General features: G+C 43.1%; 2 protein-coding genes across 2 annotated transcripts in view; both read left to right on the forward strand.

Annotated features, from left to right (window-relative positions):
- Nucleotides 1-21,863, forward strand: part of FNDC1 (fibronectin type III domain containing 1) — a 274,542-nt gene that overhangs the window by 118,392 nt on the left and 134,287 nt on the right. The window contains exons 3-5 of the mRNA XM_068232055.1: nt 1,182-1,280; nt 16,487-16,604; nt 20,136-20,323. Coding sequence (XP_068088156.1) covers nt 1,182-1,280; nt 16,487-16,604; nt 20,136-20,323 — 405 coding nt within the window. The remainder of the gene's footprint in view (nt 1-1,181; nt 1,281-16,486; nt 16,605-20,135; nt 20,324-21,863) is intronic.
- Nucleotides 1-21,863, forward strand: part of TTLL2 (tubulin tyrosine ligase like 2) — a 688,842-nt gene that overhangs the window by 15,918 nt on the left and 651,061 nt on the right. The gene's annotated exons all lie outside the window — the stretch shown is intronic.

A 21,863-nucleotide genomic window follows, 5' to 3' on the forward strand; every position in this document is an offset into this window, starting at 1 on the left:
CGCGCATCTTCTGCTTGGGGGCGGAGCTCCACCCCGCCTTCAGTCTCCGAGCGGCTATTGCCGCTCGGGAGACTAATAGACGGCGTGATCGCCGTCTATTTCCATGTACAGCGCTGCGATCGGCAGCAGCGCTGTACTGGGGACAGCCGTGTCCCCCTGGGGGACAAGAGAGCGATCGGCTGTCATAGGCAGAAGCCTATGACAGCCGATCGCCATAATTGGCTGGCTGTGGGGAGGGAGGGAACATTTTTAAAGAAATAGCTTTTTAAAAAAAATTAAAGCTAACAATATTTATTTTAAAAAAAAATAAACATGGGTGGAGCGATCAGACCCCACCAACAGAGAGCTCTGTTGGTGGGGAGAAAAGGGGGGGAGGGAATCACTTGTGTGATGTGTTGTGCGGCCCTGCAGCTTAAACTTAAAGCTGCAGTGGGCTATTTTACTAAAAATGGCCTGGTCACTAGGGGAGTTTAGCACTGCGGTCCTCAAGAGGTTAAATGCCAGTTAATCTAAGTATAGTTTTGAGTTGGTAGAAATTAAATTCAACCACCCCCTCCTTCCATAACACAATAAAAATGCTATTCTTTTTGCATCTGTGATGGCAAAAGGACCAAAGGGATCTGTCAGAACAGGGTGCAGTCCCAGCCTGCTTTCATCTGTGAACTTCATAGAGAAACCTGTAGCGGAAGTAAACTCCATTCCAGTTTTTTTCTCATTATGAAAGAAATACAGATGTTTAACTAAGTGATGCCTTTTTCATTCTCAAATATAAAAAAAAACCAACAAAAAAAATAATGTAGTGCTGCTAGGGTAATTAGAGAGTCTGGTTTCTACTATATAGCAAATACAACTCTAATGGTTATGTTAGTTAACAAGTTCTGCAATGGTAGATTTTATATACGGTAGTGCAAAGCATTACAAATATACAGCTTCAGATCTGTTATTAAAGTCAGATGCGGTTTCCATCCTGCTTCTGGCAGTTAAAACATACCGTGGAAGTTGTAAAGAAACCTATAAAACACAATAAGATTTTAGGTGAGATAGATTTGCCAGATGCAGCCACTTCTGCATTCATTAGCACTATATGTTCTTTTGTATTGTAACAGTCAAGTCTAATTTGTATTGAGTCAGCTGTGGGTTACATTAAGCAAGATAAAGGATCAATTATTCTTTTCTTTCAGCATCTGAGTCTGTGCATGTGGTCTCCTTGCCATCGCTGAATCCTGAAGGAAAAGGCCAGCCAGTGTTTCGGGCAGCTGTTACAAAGCTCAAAATTCCAGGTATTCAGCAGACTTACTTTGAAAGTAAGGAAAACGGTAGCACTAAAGCTGGGGAATTAAACACAGAACATCCTGAGTTAAAATACCCAAGTGTTGGGGATTACTGAGGCAAAGAAGATCATACAGACATGTGATGAAAAGATGTTGGCTTACCATGCCTGCTTTTGCTGAATGCAGGTCATTTCTATGTATGTATGTTTTATATTCCAGAACAGCATGCAAAATGGATGCCTAAGGTAAACAGGACCTAGTGGTGCAACTGATAGTCATTAGTCCAACAATTTCACACTTTGAGATGGAATGTCAAAGTGAACCGGTCTTGGCTGGGCATATGCAAGATGTGGAGGTTTACCTATGAAAGTTTAATATTTCCATCCTAGTGATTTTCCCAGCTTAGCTCTAGAACTGAGAGTGTAGACTGAGGCTGGTTTCACCCTAGCAACCAGCGGTTTGCATGCGGTGTGATTGGATGATCGCACCACAACGCTAAAAATAGGATTTGGAAATACTGTACTTGTGCTAATGCTCCGAAATGAGCCTTCTTGTAATTCCTGAAAGCGATTCAAATCGTAAGAGAAGCTCCCTAGCGCACACTTCCTGTGGCAGAAAAACTCATTGCAAGCAGGCGTATCGACAAAACTGGGTACTGCGCATGCGTACCACAATGCAAAACATATCTGCTGTGCCATTGACTTACATGACTTCCGGTCAATACGCATTGTTGCGGAAGTTGACCCATAAGGCGCTGATCCTTTTGTGTCAGATGTGATACTTCTGGCGCATTGCATCAGATATGAAATGTTTTATAGACCTTCATTGCTTTAGCATTACTCTGCGGTAATAAACGGGTAATGCAACTTAATGAAAACACGCTAGTGTGAAAGGGGCCTCAAGCTTAATTCATGTCACTCTAACTGATTGGTAAAAAGGAGTCTGAGTTGAGAAGGATATGGAGGCTGACATAGTAATTTCCTTTTAAACAATACAACTTGCCTGGCTGCCCTGCTGATCCTCTGCCTCTAATACTTTTAGACATAGTCCCTAAACAAGCATATATACAGTAGCTGCATGCTTGTTTCAGGTGCGTGATTCTGACACTATCAATGCCAGAATGACCAGCAGAACTGCCAGGCAACTGGTATTATTTAAAAGGAAATATGGCAGCCTCCATACCTCACTGACTTTGGTTCCCTTTCAATAATTGTTAGTGGACAGTGTGCTGAACATGTACTGTACAGGCACGCTGCTTGGCTGTAGATGGGCAACTTGTTCTGCAAGAGAAGGGGGGGTGTTGATTGGAAAATAAGTGAGTGTTGCTTTGCAGTGGAAGAGCAATATGAAACAATAATTCTCATCCATTGATTGTCATTCAGCAATTGTCATGATGGGTCATGAAACTTTTGCACACAATGATCCCAAAAATTGTCTCTTATGACGCTTCAACAATTACAATCTAGCTTCTGATCTTTGACTTCAGTAGCATCTAAATCACACACCTGAAACAAGCATGTGGCTAATCCAGTCAGAATTCAGTCAGACCTCCTGTATGCTTGTTCAGGGTCTATGGCTTAAAGGACAACTGTAGTAAGAGGTATATGGAGGCTGCCATATTTATTTCCCTTTAAGCTATACCATTTGCCTGGCAGCACTTTTGGCCTGTTTAACTGCAGTAGTGTCTGACTAACACCAGAAACAAGCATGCAGCTAATCATGTCAGATCTGACAATAATGTCAGAAACACCTGATCTGCTGCATGCTTGTCCCGGGTCTATGGCTAAGTATTATGGAGGCACAGGATCAGCAGGATAGCCAGGCAACTGCTATTGCTTAAAAGGAAATACATATGGCAGCCTCCATATACCTCTCACTACAGTTGCCCTTTAAAGTATTAGAAGCAGAGGATCAGTAGGGCAGCCAGGCAATTGACATTGTTTAAAAGGAAATAAATATTTCTACTTCCATATCTCTCTCGCCCCAGGTTCCCTCAAAATAACAGATCAATGTGTCCATATTTTAAATCTAGGACTGATATTTGTTATCTACAAGAGTTCAACCAGTTTACGGGGGTCACGGCTATAAGGTGTACCCCAGGCGGTGCGGGGGGGGGGGGGGGGTGTCAGATGGGAGAGAAAGGCATGTTCCCTGCTACAGGACATGTCCCTGGTCTTCCTCACACCACTCTCTGCGCCCCCTGTGCCGCGATATCAGTGTGATGTGCCGCGCTATTGCAATCAATTGTCGCAAATCTCGAGGGGTAAGGGAGGAGAGGTATTCCCTGCTCAAACACTGATTGGGGGTTTTCTTGCAGGCTTTCCCCAGCTGCCATTGGGCAGCTGTCTCTCCCTAGCTACTCACCCTGCCGCTCCCCCACTTGCCTGCATGCTGCTCTGTGTGTGAGACACAGAGCAGCTCTCCTTCCAGCGTCATGACCGTAGAGGTCACAAAACAGAAACTGAAGAACTGGGGGCCACGAGAGTGGCAGAGATGCCGGCTAGCTGAAACGCCCAGCCATATCCCCCTCCCCCCCCCCCCCCCGGCTCTCTCCCCTGGTCAGGTAGCATTGTTTTTTTTTTTTATTATTTAAGTCCTCACCACAGGTTCCTTTTAGGTTGTTGAACTCCAGAAGCCTCTTCATATGAAGTCATCAAAGCTCAATAACAAGCATGTGTTTTTTTAGATATTAGGAATGATTCTGAAAATACAGTGTAGTAACTCCTGAAAGAGTAATCCTTGTGGCCTCTGGGAGCCTCTAGTAGTTGTCTTGCGGAGTGTGCCAAGAAGCACGGGATGCAATCTTAAGTTACTTTTCATGGGGGGTTGATGCATATAGCTATAGAAATATTGACATGCCAAAGCAGCATACAACAACCATACTGGTACTAGCACCAACAGCACACTACGCTTTGCACAATTAGCACATCCTTTGGTATGTGGGTAATGTGAACGTTATACTGATAATCCTTTTTTATGACGTTGTATTGTTTATTCAAATTGTACCTACTTGATGATGAGCAGGTTGGAAATGACAAAGCATGACCACTTGAGAAACAATTCAAAACCTGTCAAGCTTTATTTTGCTCTTAGCAGTTACAGGGTCTCAATGTTTTCTTTGATTTCACATATATAGTAAGTGCAGCTATTCCTGTATGCCCCTCATAACAACTACAGCAGAATGTGTTGCCATCATTGGCCCATATGCAATTCACCTTTTCCCTAAAGATTTCTCCCAGGTAATATTTTCACAACCTGTCAATAAAATTCCTTTTAAACCACCAGCAAGCAAAAAATACTCAAAATTCATTTTGATAGCACTTTTTGATCTTTTCAGTACTTTTTTTATTGCAAAAGATGAAAAGTTATTTTAAACAGAAAACAGAAAATGAAAAAGTATCTTGTAGGAGAAAACCTAGGAGATGAAGTGAATTGAATAGGGGCCATTATCCTCTATCATTCAGCCTATGACAAAAGTATCCATTGTGTTCCCTTCATAGAAGGTGCAGACTTAATTCCCCCCATAAAAATGCAGCCATCAAATGTAACTATAACGTATAATGTAACTATAACGCTAATGCTCCATAAAACATTATAAGTAGTGTAACCATAGTGTTTATAACATATGCCACCATCATCTAAGTTATATAACAAGCATATCCCCCAATAAAAAGTTCAACCATTGTACTCAAAGAACAAGTGCAGTCATCCTTACCTTACATGAATAATGTATCTATATACCCCCCCCCCCCCCCCAGAATAAATGTAGCCATCATTAGAGATGAGCCGAAATTTTCGAAATTTCGAACTGCTTTTATTACGAATGCGAAATTTAACATTACGACCCAAATTCGTAATTTCGTAATTAATTTTCAAATCGTAATTTACAATTTCGTAATCGAAATTTCACTCCCGTAATGACGAATTTCGTTTCTCCAACCGAAATTTTACTATTTCAGGTTTGTAAGGGTTTCTATCCCTCTAGATGCCTAAAATGAATAGCACAGCCAGCCAGCCAGCCAGCCAGCCAGCCAGCCAGCCAGCCAGCCAGCCAGCCAGCCAGCCAGCCAGCCAGCCACCTCTCTCTCTCTCTCTCTCTCTCTCTCTCTCTCTCTCTCTCTCTCTCTCTCTCTCTCTCTCTCTCTCTCTCTCTCTCTCTCTCTCTCTCTCTCTCTCTCTCTCTCTCTCTCTCTCTCTCTCTCTCTCTCTCTCTCCAGAGATCTGTAGTATTTCAAAACCATACTCACATTCATGACATGTCCAGGGATCAAACCCAGGCCAACCACATGGAAGACAGCTATGCTCACCACCATACCACCAAACACACACTAAATAGACTGCTAACCTAAATCTTACTTGTAGACAGTCATATGAGACACATGCTGGGTGCAGGGCTTTGTGATTGGACCATGGACCATGCGATAGAGTGAGGTGCAAAAATGAAATCATGCCTAGCAGAGGATGGTTTCACAATGCTAAATGCTAGGCTGGCTGTGGTGCAATTGGTTAGTGCGTCTGGCTGGTAACAGCAAGGTTACAGGTTCGATTCCATCCAGGCATGTCTTTTCCTTTTGCGTTCAACAGTTGTCCAAACAGAGCCAACAGAGCCCCAGATAGCCATGTAGAGTTAGGTCACAGCTAGCCTGGCTGTGGTGCAATTGGTTAGTGTGTCTGGCTGGTAACAGCAAGGTTACAGGTTCGATTCCATCCAGGCATGTCTTTTCCTTTTGAGTTCAACAGTTGTCCAAACACCGAGCACAAAGTTTTGCATGCGTAAAGTTTTACGCACGCAAAATACCCCATGGGGTTCAATGGCGCAGCGCGCGCACGCAAAAGGAAAAGACATGCCTGGATGGAATCAAACCTTGCTGTTACCAGCCAGACACACTAACCAATTGCACCACAGCCAGGCTAGCTGTGACCTAACTCTACATGGCTATCTGGGGCTCTGTTGGCTCTGTTTGGACAACTGTTGAACGCAAAAGGAAAAGACATGCCTGGATGGAATCGAACCTGTAACCTTGCTGTTACCAGCCAGACGCACTAACCAATTGCACCACAGCCAGCCTAGCATTTAGCATTGTGAAACCATCCTCTGCTAGGCATGATTTCATTTTTGCACCTCACTCTATCGCATGGTCCATGGTCCAATCACAAAGCCCTGCACCCAGCATGTGTCTCATATGACTGTCTACAAGTAAGATTTAGGTTAGCAGTCTATTTAGTGTGTGTTTGGTGGTATGGTGGTGAGCATAGCTGTCTTCCATGTGGTTGGCCTGGGTTTGATCCCTGGACATGTCATGAATGTGAGTATGGTTTTGAAATACTACAGATCTCTGGAGAGAGAGAGAGAGAGAGAGAGAGAGAGAGAGAGAGAGAGAGAGAGAGAGGAGGAGGAGGAGGAGGAGGAGGAGGAGGAGGAGGAGGAGGAGGAGGAGGAGGGATGGCTGGCTGTGCTATTCATTTTAGGCATCTAGAGGGATAGAAACCCTTACAAACCTGAAACAGTAAAATTTCGGTTGGAGATACGAAATTCGTCATTACGGGAGTGAAATTTCGATTACGAAGGCATCTAGAGGGATAGAAACCTTTGCAAACTTTAAAATACTAAATTTCGTAATCGTAATTACGAAAATTTGCGTAATTTGCGAAAATTACGAAATTTCGATTACTGCTAAAATCGTAATTGTAGTAATTTCGCGAAATTTCGGAAATTCGTAATTAGGTCATTACGCTCATCCCTAGCCATCATGTCTACCATAACAATTGCAGTGTAGCCCTCAGTAATGCCAATGGGATGATATTGTTTTACATTAGTCTAGACTGCAACAAATAGTTCACTGTTTTAGTCCTGTATAGGGTTAAGTGATGTGAATTTCCTCAACCCAGAAAGTGGAAGCTGCTAGCAAATAAAAGCCACTAGCTGCCCATCAGCCTGCAGCACCTGACTAAATGCTCAGTGAATAGTTTCTTTCATTTGCCGTGCATTCCTTGTGAGAGGAGATTTGTCTATTGGGAGAATTTCCCACTCAACCCTGTCATGTACTGCCTAAGCTTGATTTTTTTATGGAAACTCTAAAAATATAAATAGAACCAGAGGAAAGGCTACCAGATGTCCACATCTCCAGTGAGTGTGTTCTCTATCTAAGTTTCTTCAGATAATGACCTGCCTGAGTTTAGACAGATAACTACCATCTGGACAAGGCTAAAGGCCCATACACACGGCGGATTTTTGCGAACGACGGGTCGTTTGAACGTCCCGTCGTTCAGTCGTTCACCCGCCAAATCGGGCGTGTGTACAGACTGTCGTTCAGGTGATAATTTGAGCGAACCGCAAGGCGGACTTTAATAGACAGGTGATGCACTAAGGACCCAGAGATCTGTTATACTAGATCTCTTAAAGGGCTCATCATGATGAGAGGGGCTGACATTAGAACTGATGCCCTCCCTGCAAGAGGGGGAAACTCCAGCCCCCTTTCAAAAAGGAAGAAATCTGGCAGCATAATTGTTAGGCCGATTTCTCTGTGCACATAAGTCCTATCAATAAATGGATTGTAGATTTGCATTCCGTAAGGCGTTATGAATGCACACATATGAAAAATGAGTATTAAACCCTAAAGTATTCATGAGAATTTTATTTCTCAGTGGTTGTATGTGCGATCCGCCTGGAAATCTCTTAAGGTGGCCACACACCATACAATTTTTTAAATATCTGTTCAATTGAAGAATTGCAATCAATTTTTCTGACTGATTGTAACATTTTAAAAATATGACCAATGTACCACACACATATGTTAAATTTTTCCCCAAGTATGATAAAAATGATTGGGAACTCTGAAAAAATTGCTAGGGTGTGTACTGTATATTAATAATTTGACAATCCAACACACGCCATACAATCTTTAGTTGAAATTGAAGAGAAATATCTGTCATTCCGGATCAATTTAAATCGAACTGAAACGGGAAATCCGATCAGATTTTTCAGTCGAATGAAAAAAACGCTTTCGATTTTTTCGAGAGATACGATCGTTTTTATCAAATTGCTGTAAAATCGGATCATTTTATTGTATCGTGTGTGGCCACCTTTAGTGTGTTCCAAACTGGTCATAATAATTCCTGACAAAATGGTTCGGTTAGCATACTTACAGTGCCCATGAATTATGCAAAATATGGATTTCAGGGTTATTTTGTGTTCAGCTGTCATGCTTGTAAAGCAGCATTGTGGGAAAAGCACAGATAGCATCAGAGTAGGAGGAATTCCTCTCTTTTAAAGCTCTGGGATAAAGTATGCTACCTGCAGAGGTGAGAATACTGGTGTTTCATGTACAGGAGGTTTGGAGACTGTATTCTTAGGATGAGGCCCAGTTTACAGCTTCTGTCAGGGCCAATTCTGGATGGATGGATGGATGGCTTGCTAGTCAGCAAGGGGCTTGGACAAATGTTAATTGCACTCAGCTCAAAAAGGCTTTTTGGTGCTGCTGCTAAGAGCTAATTAAAGTGGATCCGAGATGAACTTTTACTCATTGCATAATTGTGTTCCTTTCCTATTGTTTATAGGACATTCCTCAAGCCAAATACTTTTTTGTTTTTGTTTAAATACTCTAATTCCCTATAAACTAAACAAGCCATGCCCACAGGTTTTCAGAGAGCCAATGCACTTTCAGACAGTAGCAAGGGCTCATGGGAGCTCAGTCTGGGCAGGAGGAGGGGGAGGTATTACTAGCCAGAGATTTCAGAGGCAGAGGGGAGAAGGGAGGAGGAGGGGGGATTAGGATTTTTTGCTCAAGATAGATATATATGTCAGTGGGCGCTGCCTTGATATCTCAACACCTAATGGATTCTATTTCTGCCTCCTGCTGCAACCTTACTGGGTGGGGTTGACCCCCTGTCCCCACCTCACCCCAAACGTATCTAATTATCAATGAAGGTGCGCTGGATATATATATTGTAATAATAGTACTCCGTTCAGTACAATCAATGGTTCACTTTATTAAGCAAATAAAATAATGGATACAGATAAAACAAACTCCTTTGTTTGTGTTATCTGTATCCATTCTTTTCATTGCTTAATATACATTATACAAATGTAATATTACAATATAAATATCCAGCGCACCTTCATTGATAATTAGATTTTTTGCTCAAGATGCAGATAAGCCTGCCTCTGTGTAATGTTTACAAACAACATGGCTGCTGACATTGTATCACAGGAAGAAATAATGATATTCTAATAAAGCTGTTTGCAGCTAAATTTGCTGTGTAAACTATCTAAACTTTAGATAAGATATATAGACAAGTTACTTAGTTTTTCATCTCGGATCCGCTTTAACTCTGTGTTCTGCCTGGCATAGCTGGAAAGTTAACCCTTTGCCACTGTGGCTACTGTGAAAGTTAACCCTTTGCCCTGTGGCTACTGTGACACTGTAAATGAGATATGACGTATTTGATATGAGAATGGCGAATGCATCACAGTCTGCTACATAGAAGGGGAGGAGGGAAGATGCATGGTGAAGCAGGTTCCAGGGGGAGCAAGAGTACAATGCACTAGGGGTTGCATGGACATTGTACATAACCTGAAGCGGTCTGGATTGGCGTGTGTACATAGCTTAAAAGAAAAAAGGCTACTATGTGTGGAGCAAGGGGGATATTATATGGCTATATTCTTACATACAGCATGCCGTTTTACTTCAGTAGTGGGGAAAGGCCCTGAATCTTTCAGCATTAGGCAAAGCTGAAAAGCTGAAAATCTGCTCCCCTTACAACCTTACACGATCTGTAAATTGTGTTTTTGAAAGATGATAAAAAAAATTGTATTACGTCATTGACAAAGGTCATTCAAATCCTGGGAAATTAGGAAATACAGGAAACAGCATCAAGTCAAAGTTCACGTTGTTTGTAGATGAGGAATGCTGGGAAGAGGTAGCTATATTTCTGCTTAAAGGGAACTCAAAGTGAGAGACATAAGCTACTCACCCACCAGAAGCAAACAAACACGAATTTCCACTGCGCTCAGCTGTAAACCAATGATGCAACAGGTTCTCCACCAGCAGCTGCTCCAATATACTCTGGGACCCAAGTATTATGCTGTTTAAAACAAGACAAGAAAAAAAGGGGAAAAGGAGCGCCCTCTGGTGCATTAACCCTTTTAATGATACTCTCTTTCGCAAGGTAAAAAATGTAACGTACAGAATATAAACTTCAATAAAATTTGTCACACTCTAGGTGTATGTCACCATATCCTGAAGGTGGTGTCTCTCCTGCTCGCCTCCACGCTATGGCCAGTAGCAGCGGGAATCCGGAGGTCCGGTAGCGGCAGCGGGGTCAGGAATGCAGGTGATGCCGGCAATTGCTCTGCGCCTAGTACGTCATGACGCCATCACCCACCAGAAGACTTCAGAAGATTGATCTGGGAGATACGCGGCGAGGAACAATGCGACGAATGATCGTTCCCCGATCCATCTTCCGCAATCGTGAACATAAGTACAAACGATGGGTGCGAATGCGTCGTTGGACAAGCGTGGTAATTAGCGCAGGGATCAATGGCGATTGTTCTGACTGTGCAATATTGGATCCATCATGGCATTTTTTCAAAGAGAACAATTATTGCGCGCAATTGGCCGTCGTTAAACATCAATCAACAAACCTTTGTTAAACGATCGACCAGTGAGAGAGAGGAGGAATCGGCACTAGTTGCTGCTGGCGAACTCTGTAGGAGTCAGGGGTGGACAGTTTGATGTGCCTCCAGACGGCTTGAAGCATTCACACCAATGTAGTAGAAAAGAAGAATCTGAGCACCAATAAACTGCAAATTCCACGCTTTATTTCATCCCCACATACAGACAGATACAGGTGCACAGGGCTGGTCTAACAGCCGTTTCACAAGCAAACACGCTTGCTTCCTCAGAGACAAAAAAAACATCCCTCCCTCTTTTCTCCTCCTTCTTTTATGCGCAATGGTTTCTGATGATTATGTATATAATGCGTCATTGTACTGGGGTTTTTTGTCTCTGAGGAAGCAAGCGTGTTTGCTTGTGAAACGGCTGTTAGACCAGCCCTGTGCGTCTGTATGTGGGGATGAAATAAAGCGTGGAATTTGCAGTTTATTGGTGCCCGGATTCTACTTTTCTACTACATTGCTTTGTTAAACGATGTTGCAGAATATTACAAAAAACATGTGCCGCACAAAACCGTTCGCAAAAAAATCGTGTAGGTACTTGGCTATATTGAGGCTGACATATTTATTTCCTTTTAAACAATTCTCCTTGCCTTGCTGTCCTGTTGATCCACTGCCTCTAATACTTTTATTTATAGACCCTAAATAAGCATGCAGATTAGATGTTTCTGCCAAAAATCAGACAAGATTACCTGCATGCTTGTTTCAGGGGCGTGATTCAGACACTATTGACCAGAAATATCAGCTGGACAGCCAGGCAATTAGTATTGTTTAAAAGGAAGTAAATATGGAAGCCTCCATTTGTCACTCACTTTGGGTTTCTTTGAAGGTATCTTATCTCCTGATGATATAGTTAGATTCACAAGATCACCAAACAAGATCCACACTCCTTCTGGCTTGATAAAATCAAAATCCTTTATTGGTTATTGTCCATTAAAAGCACAGAAAAGATACATGACCGCAACAAGAGCTGACACTTTTCCAACCCTACTGGGTCCTTATGCCTGGTACACACCATGCAATTTCCCATCAGATAGACGGGTGAAATCAATTATTTCCAACATGTGCGATCTGATTTCCCATTACTTCTATACAAATTCGATCAGAAAAACGAGTGGAAAACAGATCAGACCTGTCCGAAATAATAGATTCGACCTATCTGACAGGAAATTGCATGGTGTGTACCAGGCATTAGTCGTAGCTTCAGAAGATGCATTGGTCTTTATTAAAATTATTTTACATGCTTACTTGCAATTTCAATGCGAGTCCTCAGAGTCATAGCTATACTTTAAATGTAGCTTATATTTCTACAGTGAAACTTTTAGTTCTTGATCATTCAAGATCAAGACAATTAGGACAATTAGGACAAAGGCCTCAGACCCACTAGCAGCCCTTTTCTCAGCACTTGTGATTTGAAAAGCTCTTGCTATTGTACTGCTGTGGGAGTTTAAAAAAATCACATCCCTCAAGTGGGATCACACCCATAGCATTACATTAGCAAGAGCTTTTCAAATCACCAGCACTTAGAAAAGCGCTGCTAGTGGGTTCCGGGCCTAATAGTTTGGGCAATTGAGTGCAACCATAAAACACTGTGGTTCTGATTTCCTAATTTTTACAATAAGCACCTGTGACCATTCATGAAGGAAAACCCAGACTGCATAATTTATTAAAAAATAAAATGACAATGAACACATCATAGCCTGAGCCTGGGGTCTGATGCAGTACATGGGCAGAGGTCGTGAAGGAGTAGTTGGAGAGGTAGGATGAGAGCCTGCCAGGGGTGCGTTCATGAATGCCCATGGACTGGAGGAGTAGGGAATGGTCCACTGTGTCAAAAGCTGCTGAAAGGAGTAGGACAAGGAGGAGGAGAATGGAGTATTTGCCTTCAGCTTTAGCAAAGTCAAGGTCATTGACCACTTTGATGAGAGCAGTTTCGGTGGGAAGGCCAAAATCCAGATTGCAGTGGGTCCAGTAGGGAGTTGGCGTTGAGGCATTGGGTCAGGTGTTTGTGAACCAGATACTCAAGGAGTTTTGAGGTAAAGGGGAGGAGGGAGATAGGATGGTAGTTGAAGGGGTAGTGAGGGGTTGAGGGAGGGTTTCTTGAACAAAGGTAGTACGGTGGCCTGCTTGAAGTCTGAGGGGAAGGTGCCTTAAGATAGGGAAGGTTAAACAGGGCAATGAGGACTGGGGCCAAAGTTAGGAAGTTAGGAAGTGAGGAGGGAGTAATTTAGAAGGGACAAGGTCAAGGGGGGAGGTAGTGATATGGGAAGTCTGCAGTAGGTGGTTGACTTCCTCAATGGTAGTATGAGTAAAGGTGGTGAGGGAAGGATGGGGTGGAGGAGGAGAGGGTAGGGAGGGGGTGGGAGGTGAGGATTAAAGGCTGGATATTTCCTGATGTATGGAGACAATTTTGTTTAAGTGGGTGACTAAAACCATGGCAGAGAGGGAAGAAACTGAGGGGGTGGGTTTAAGCAGGGAGTTGAAAGTGGCAAAGCGACACCGGGGGTTGGAAGCTTTTGTTTCGATGAGCTTGAAGTATTCCTGCTTTGCATCAGCAAGGGCAATGTGGAAATGCAGCAGGTTAGCCTTGTACTGTAGGAATTCCTGGTTAAAGAGGAGCTGTTAGCTATAGGGTCTCAGAGACAACAAACACATATATCAGTAGATAAATACTGGCTGTACTTACATTACATATGCATTTCACTGTCCACGTTTGGTTTTCACAGGATTTGTATATAGTATTTTCAGAGATTGATGCTCCTGACAGCTCATGGCAGGTTCCATGTTTGAGTGTCTTGTCTGCAGCCAATTGTGATGTAATATCCCCCCTTACCCTGCTTCCTGATTGATTATTCTTTAGCCCTTCCAAATCCCAGCCCTCAAACACTCCCACCCTTCAGACACTCCCACCAGTCTCTGGTCTAACTGCGTCATATTGTCTTTCACTCAGCGGGGGGGGGGGGTGCGGGGTGTGGGCAGAGCTGCTGTCACTCGCGGGGGGCTGGGAGGTGCGGGCAGAGCTGCTGTCACTAGCGGTGGGTGGCTGCGGGCAAAGCTGCTGACACTCGCGGGGGGTGCGGGCAGAGTTGCTGACACTCGGGGCGGGGGGTGCGTCCAGAGCTGCTGACACTTGCGGGGGGGGGCGGGGTGGTGCGGGCAGAGCTGCTGTCACTAGCGGGGGGTGCGGGCTGCGGGCAGAGCTGCTGTCACTCGCGGGTGGGGCTGGGGGGTGCAGGCAGAGCTCCTGTCACTAGCAGGGGATGGCTTCGGGCTGAGCTGCTGACACTCGCGGTGGGAAGGGTGGGTTGGGGGTGCGGGCAGAGCAGCTGTCACTAGCAGGGGGGGGGGATTTGAGGGGATACGGGCAAAGCTGCTGTCACTAGCGGGGGGGGGGCAGAGCTTGATCTGAGGGGCTCTCAGAACAGGGAGGGGAAACCAGGAAGGAAGAAAGGAAGCAGCCAATCAGGCTGCAGTAAAGATTTGGAGGAGGGATAGGGAAATGAAGGGGAGGACCAGGGAGAGCAGTAGGGAGAAAAAAAACCCTCCCAACATGCTTTGCAGCTTGTTATGCGGCCTTGCGGCCTCCTTAGCTTCCTGGTGGAAAAGACACTGCTACTCAGCCGACAAAAAAAGTAAGATAGATTTTTAACTTCAGTATTGCCTTTTTGCCTTCCTTTCAAACGATGTGATTAGTAGAGATGTTGCGAACATAGAATTTTCAGTTCGTGAACAGCGAACGTGAACTTCCGCAAAATATTTGCGAACAGCCATAGACTTCAATGGGCAGGCGAAATTTAAAACCTACAAAGTCTGTTTCTGGCCACAAAAGTGATGGAAAAGTTGTTTTAAGTGGTCTAACACCTGGATTGTGGCATGCTAGAGGGGGGATCCACGGCAAAAGTCCAACCAAAAATTAGGGAGTTGACACAAAGCCTGGTTTAAAGGGCAGAAATAATATTATGCACAGCTCTGGGTGTCAGTGGGCTGTGGAGTGTCACACACAAGAAAATCACAGGAGACCGATGTACTAGCCCTCAAAAGAGCTGTTGGGGTGCTTTTACAGCAAATGAGGAACAAGAACACAGGCTTAGCTAAGGCTTTCCCTAACTATCTGCAGTAAGTCTGACCCTGCTCTCACGAACAGTCAGCAGCCAGCAGAGAATGAATCCAATATGACCAATATGAACTGCTTTTTAATAGGGGGGTGGGGGGTCCAGGAGGGGGTGCTAGCTGATTGGCTACCATGTGTCTGCTGACTGTGTGGTAAGGGGTCAAAGTTTGGAAGCAGGAGATTTGGGCGCATGAGACAAGTGGACAAAAAGGGCGCCCCATTCACTCCCATTATAAATATCGTTTAATGGGCGCCGAACAGGGAAAAAAAGGCGCCGGAGATTATTAACGTTTTAACAAACGGCGCCCGGAGATTTTTAAGGATTTATAACTATGTTTGTGATGATACAACTTTACAAAATGAGCCCGTGACGAATAATGTTTATAAAGATACTAAATCACTATTTCTAAAACATTTCTAAAACATTATTATCCATCCAAAAAAATTAATTACATTTTTGTATTTACATGTTTTATTTATTAATGTCTGTAAAACATTATTATCCATAGGGGGTCTTAGGTTTAGGCACCAACAGGGGGGTCTTAGGTTTAGGCACCAACTGGGGGGTCTTAGGTTTAGGCACCAACAGGGGGGTCTTAGGTTTAGGCACCAACTGGGGGGTCTTAGGTTTAGGCACCAACAGGGGGGTCTTAGGTTTAGGCACCAACTGGGGGGTCTTAGGTTTAGGCACCAACAGGGGGTCTTAGGTTTAGGCACCAACTGGGGGGGGGGTCTTAGGTTTAGGCACCAACAGGGGGGTCTTAGGTTTAGGCACCAACAGGGGGGTCTTAGGTTTAGGCACCAACAGGGGGTCTTAGGTTTAGGCACCAACTGAGGGGTCTTAGGTTTAGGCACCAACTGGGGAGTCTTAGGTTTAGGCACCAACAGGGGGTCTAGGGGTTAGGGATAGGTACAGGGAGGGTTTTTAATAAACGTAAATATAAGTTTCAGTTTACAAATAGGGAAGATTAACGTTTTAAGAATTGCCGATCTGATACACATTATTTAGTGATTTATAAATTCTTAAAACACCATTTGTAAACGAAATTCTACACAATATTTCAATAAACGATAATACTGTTTATCGTTTACACCACGCGCCCTTTTTTCCCGATGCCCTTTTTTGATGTACGCCAAAGTTTGGCTCCATGATGATGTATCCTTATATGGCGGGTCGAACACGCCATATGTTCGCAGTTTGCAGAGAAGGTGATAAAAGTAATTTCACCGGGAACTGTCTGCTGGCGAACTGTTCAGACCATCTTTTGTGATTAGTAGCGATTAAGTTATTGACAAAAGAAATGGAGGAGCGCTGAAAGGTGAAAATTGCTTTGGTCCTACAGGGGAAAAACCCCTCAGTGGTCAAGTGGTTAAATCATGTCAGTGTGTATTATGTTGAAAATTAACGTTAACAAACATATATACTTTCAGATGAAGATTATTTTATGGATCCTAAAGACATCAGTGCCAGAGTGCTCTCTTCTCAATCTGTGCTTCTCACATGGACAGACCTGGTGTATGAAAAGTCTGGAAAAGTTAGCGCTGACAGGTAACCTGATCTGAAGTAATTGTTCTCTTTATATATGATCTTAAAGTAAAACAGAACTCAGAACCTTCTCTATGCTCTAAAAGATTAGCCACAGTTTGATAATCTTTATGGGAATAAAAACCCTTGTTACAGTTAATGGAAATCCTAAAGAAAATCTTGAAGTTTTACTTGGTATATGGTTAGGGGTGAACAGGCTCAGCCTCACTCACCATATTCAGTGGTGCAGGGCGCTTGGAAAGCAAATAGGTTTGTTCAAAGTTCCACACACAGAGGTGAAAACATTTCCAAAATCTTTATTTCAGCCAACAGCAGGTTTATGTCAGGCAACAGCATGATGCATCACTTGTACTCAGTGAATGATTATGCAAGTTAATCCTTCCTGTTCCTGCAGAGTTAAGCATACTTTACATCCAGACCTGCTGAAGTGTAGTAAGCCTATAGCCTATTGATTTTACATAGCACTTGCATTTCTTTTTGTTTGTTTTTTAGTAAATGGGCCTTTAGGTTCCTTCAAAGTAAACCTGTGAGTTTAGGTGGAAGAAAATTGAGTAACTTACCTCGAAAGGGGGAAGCTTCTGGATCCTCAAATGGCTTCCCATCTTTCTCCGCCAAGCTGTTCGCAAGCAGGGATACCTGAAGTGTGGGTACTCTGCGCCTGGGCAGTAGCATGGACCTGCTCAGGCTTTGGCGGAAAGGCCGAGCCCGAATGGATCCCTGCTACTGGGAAGGTGCAAATGGGTCATTCATGCACAGTAGCATAGACTCTATCAGGCTCTGCTTTTTCCACTGAAGCCTGAGTGGGTCCATGCCAGTGGGTGGAGTCCAGGGGCAGCAGAGGAAGGATGAGGGAAGCCTCTGGAGGATCCAGAGACTTCCCCTTTCAAGGTGAGTACAACATAAGGACATGTTTTCTCTTTACAGGTACATTTTAAATCCCTTACCATTCTAGTGGTTCTGTTTCGCTATGGATTAACTGAGTACTCTGTAAAACATTTAAGTTTGGGAAATACTGATTTAGCTCATCTATTGTTTCCTTTGTCTTTTCTTTTTCTGACAGCTGTTGCCTTGTAATAGTAGGTTATTGCAATAAAGCTCTGCATGTGTCAGCCCTACTGCTGCTGGAAGAACATCTGAAGGGAATAAAGTAATAGATAATATGCAGCAGAAGGTGTAGGTGGTAAAAACAGCATGTGCTTTAAGGGATACATTTTGTTTCATTACAGATCAGGTTATAAATGAACATTTATGTATTTCTCATAACATTGCTATTATGTCTTGGGCCTGATTCATAGTGACAGTTGAGTTCCACTCCCTGTTACAGCAGGCACGTTATACGCGCGTTGTCGCGTACAGTGAAGCAAACAGTAATTGAAATGTGCCCTTAAAGTGAACCTCCGGACTAAAAATCGACTCAGCAGCAATGAAAAGGCTTTGTGTTTCTTTAACAGGTTCACAGCATCAGAACTTTGTTTCTCTTATACAAGCCTCATTTTTAGCTGCACAGAAGAAAACTGCCCGGGCTTTTTTCCCCTAATGCTGTGCAAAGCATGATGGGATTTCTGATGATGTTGTTCTACTGTTTTGTTGCAATTTTATTTTTTTTTACATTTTGAATTTGACATTTGAAGCCTAGCGTGCGCAGCTGGGAGGGGTAATCAGGACACAGGATAGTTGGAACTGTGTCTCCTGCTCCTTGTCCCCTCCTTTCAACCAAAAAGATGGCTGCCCCCATGACAAAGATGCAAACACGATGGAGGCTGGCACTTCCAATAGTATTAAGCTCTTTTATTGAAACATGGATAAAAGCAATAAAAATGGCCAAGCCGCTTGGCCATTTTTATTGCTTTTATCCATGTTTCAATAAAAGAGCTTAATACTATTGGAAGTGCCAGCCTCCATCGTGTTTGCAGCTACCTGGGATCCAAAGGTGTGAGGACCCGCTGAGGCTTAGGCACCCATCCTTCCCCTCTTCAAGTGGAGTGCCACTCTTTTTACTATTGATTGAACCCATGACAAAGATGGCAGCCCCCATGAATCACAAACATTTGCCTGTTCTTTTAAAACAGGGTGGGTAAGAGATTATATTACCCATCTATTCTAATTAACATAACTAATGTAACTTGATGACAGTATGTTTAGGCTGAAGTTCCCCTTTAACTGTCACTGTTAACATGCGCATTTTGTGGTAACACACTGCATTCAGTGCATTACCATACCATAGGCTGCCATACCGCAACGCAACCTGAGCATTGTTTCTGACCATGTCCACCCTTCATGACCACCATGTACCCATCCTCTGAGGGCTACTTCCAGCAGGATAATGCACCATGTCACAAAGCTCAAATCATTTCAAATTGGTTTCTTGAACATGACAATGAGTTCACTGTACTCAAATGGCCCCCAAAGTCACCAGATCTCAACCCAGTAGAGCATCTTTGGGATGTGATGGAACAGGAGCTTCGTGCCCTGGATGTGCATCCCACAAATCTCCATCAACTGCAAGATGCTATCCTATCAATATGGGCCAACATTTCTAAAGAATGCTTTCAGCACCTTGTTGAATCAATGCCATGTAGAATTAAGGCAGTTCTGAAGGCGAAAGGGGTTCAAACACCGTATTAGTATGGTGTTTCTAATATTCCTTTAGGTGAGTGTAGGTGGTGCATTACAGTTCACAAAGCTGCCTTGCACAGCATCCATTATGCCGCACCAGAACGTACCATTGTGAACATAGCCTAAAAGTCATGAGAAAGAGAAAGTATGCGCTCTTTAATTTCTAAGGCATATTATTTCATAGTACAAAAAAAAATCTGGTCATTAGAAGGTCTTAAAATCCAGTAAATACAACTCAGATATATAAAACCAAACACATCACATCGGCACAAAAACAGGGATTATAACTTGGGCTGATTTGTAGCATGGGACCTGAGCACCTTGCATTCATTGAGTCAAACATGAACTCCTCCGTATACCAAAGTGTTCTATAGTCAAATGTGAGGTCATGTTTGTGACAGCTAAAGCTATGGAAAAACAATATAATGGTCTCATACACACTAGCAAATCTAAATAAAAAATTCTGAGAAAGAAAATCAAGATATTGAAATGGCCACTTCGAACTGTTTGAACTGCTGTGGCAGAATCTTTCTTCATTTATGCATACATTTTGGTTGGTTGGTCAACCAAAATTGTTTTTGTTGGTTGGTGTGTGATTTGAAAAGCTCTTGCTAATTTAATGCTATGTGTGTGATCCCACTTGAATGATGTGATTTTCTAAAAATCCCCCATAGCATTCCATTAGCAATGGCTTTACAAATCACAAGCGCTTAGGAAAGTTCTGCTAGTGGGTTCCAGGCCTTATGGTTGGTTGTGTTGGCCACACTTGTTATGATCCGTGGCAAATGTAGGAAAGAATGATTTGATTTCTACTTTAAGAAAAAAGTTTTATTTTCTAAATATAGCAACAGTCTTTATAGTTTATGTACCACTTGGTAAGATTCACTATAAATATAAACAGACCCTCATATTTCACAGACACTATACAGTTCGCTATCGAGAGAAGGGAGAGTCTGCGCATTGGGATTACAAGGAAATAAACACAAGACGTGCATTGGTGGACAAACTAAATCCTGATACTATGTATGAATTTTCTGTCCGCATTTCTCAAGGAGATCAAGAGGGTCAGTGGAGCTCCTCAATTTTTCAAAGAACTCCAGAGTCTGGTAAGTTTTTTTTTGTGTGTTAAGTTAGGTGTTTATGTGTGGAATTAAATACCACAATAAGATGGGGTTTCCTTGAGGTATTACTGGTATGGTTATATGCTTATGTTCCACTGCAGTGTTCTTAGCACATGCCTCTGTCCAGTTCAAGAGAAGTTTGGCCAAGTAAGTCAAAATGACATTCAGAAGGCATCAAATCCCAACACCAGTGAAATCAATGGGGTGAAATTCTAGTGGTTTTCTCTGGTTTCTGGAGGGCAACTCGGGGGCCAAATGCTGCAGAGTGGCATACTGTATATATATAACACCGTATGTCTATGGAACATATTGCTGTTCTATAAAATGGAAAAAACATGTACAGCAGTGTGTAAGGATCCATTTTATGCAGCCCAAATGACAACAGATATTCTTTTGTGAGGTAATAGTTAAAGAAAATTAGAGTCTCTGTCCTCTTGTATATTTTGTATACCTTTTTGGGGAGAATGGAGGGTTGAGAAAGTGGATGTGATGTAAGATGAAATGACCCATGCTTTGTCCACTTTACTAAATCCTCAGTATGGTGTGGTTGAAAAAGATGGCCACCACCCACAGCCGTATCATCCACAAATGCATCGTAGGCAGAGACTAAGGACCTAGTTGATTCTAGCATCCATCAAATCTTGCATAAAGCCAGGTGGCCATCAAAAGTGGGCCCAAAGTGCTTATTGGTCTCTGCACAATTGTTCTTATGACTGCATCTGCTCTGCCAATGATAGCTTAGACTAGACAGTCCCTATTCAGTGTGCAGCAGGCTCTTGTGTACAGCACCAAGAGAGTGTAATATGCTAAGGCTGGGAGCAGAAGCTAATGCAATTGTCACAGAAGCTAATGCAATTGATAGAGAAAATGCCTGTAGTGCTTCACTACTGTCAGGTTTTATCTGCATGGGGAAAACACATTCAAATGTGCAATAGCCAATTGAATAGCACTGGTTCTCAGTTTACCTGTGCAGAAAGCGATGGAGGGGCCTATCCAAAGTTTTGCAGGGTAGGTTGGTGGCAGTGATTTCTAGTTACGCCTCTGGAGAGAGATAAGTACATTTGGTTTGTGGCCATATACAGATGATATTGTAGGCTGAAGGAGGCTGCAAATTTGCCAAGGCAGAAGTTATAGAGAAAGATGGAGTCATGGGGAGCACCAACAATGAGAGCAAGGGTACCATTGAAATAGATTTGAAATGAGTGGCCAAGTGAACCAAGAAAGGGCTGTGTCAATGCACCAATGCTGATAGACTGCAGGGTTTGGAGTAACATAGGGTGATCAACAGTTTCAAAAGCTGAGGAAAGATTCAGGAGAAGGAGGCGATAATTTGCCTTGTGTCTTGACTCTGAAGAGATAGGCCATGTTTGTAAGAGTCATAAGAATGTGTGATTTGAAAGCAAATTTGAACAGTGTTTATCTTAAAAATGTGGTAGTCTTTTGTAAATAAAGTGCACAGCTAGTTTAAAGTCATATGGAAGAAGAGACAGCAGCTAGATCATAGGGAGGGGTCCATAGAGGGGTT

The sequence above is a fragment of the Hyperolius riggenbachi genome, chromosome 4 (assembly GCF_040937935.1).
Source record: "Hyperolius riggenbachi isolate aHypRig1 chromosome 4, aHypRig1.pri, whole genome shotgun sequence".
NCBI lineage: Eukaryota > Metazoa > Chordata > Amphibia > Anura > Hyperoliidae > Hyperolius > Hyperolius riggenbachi.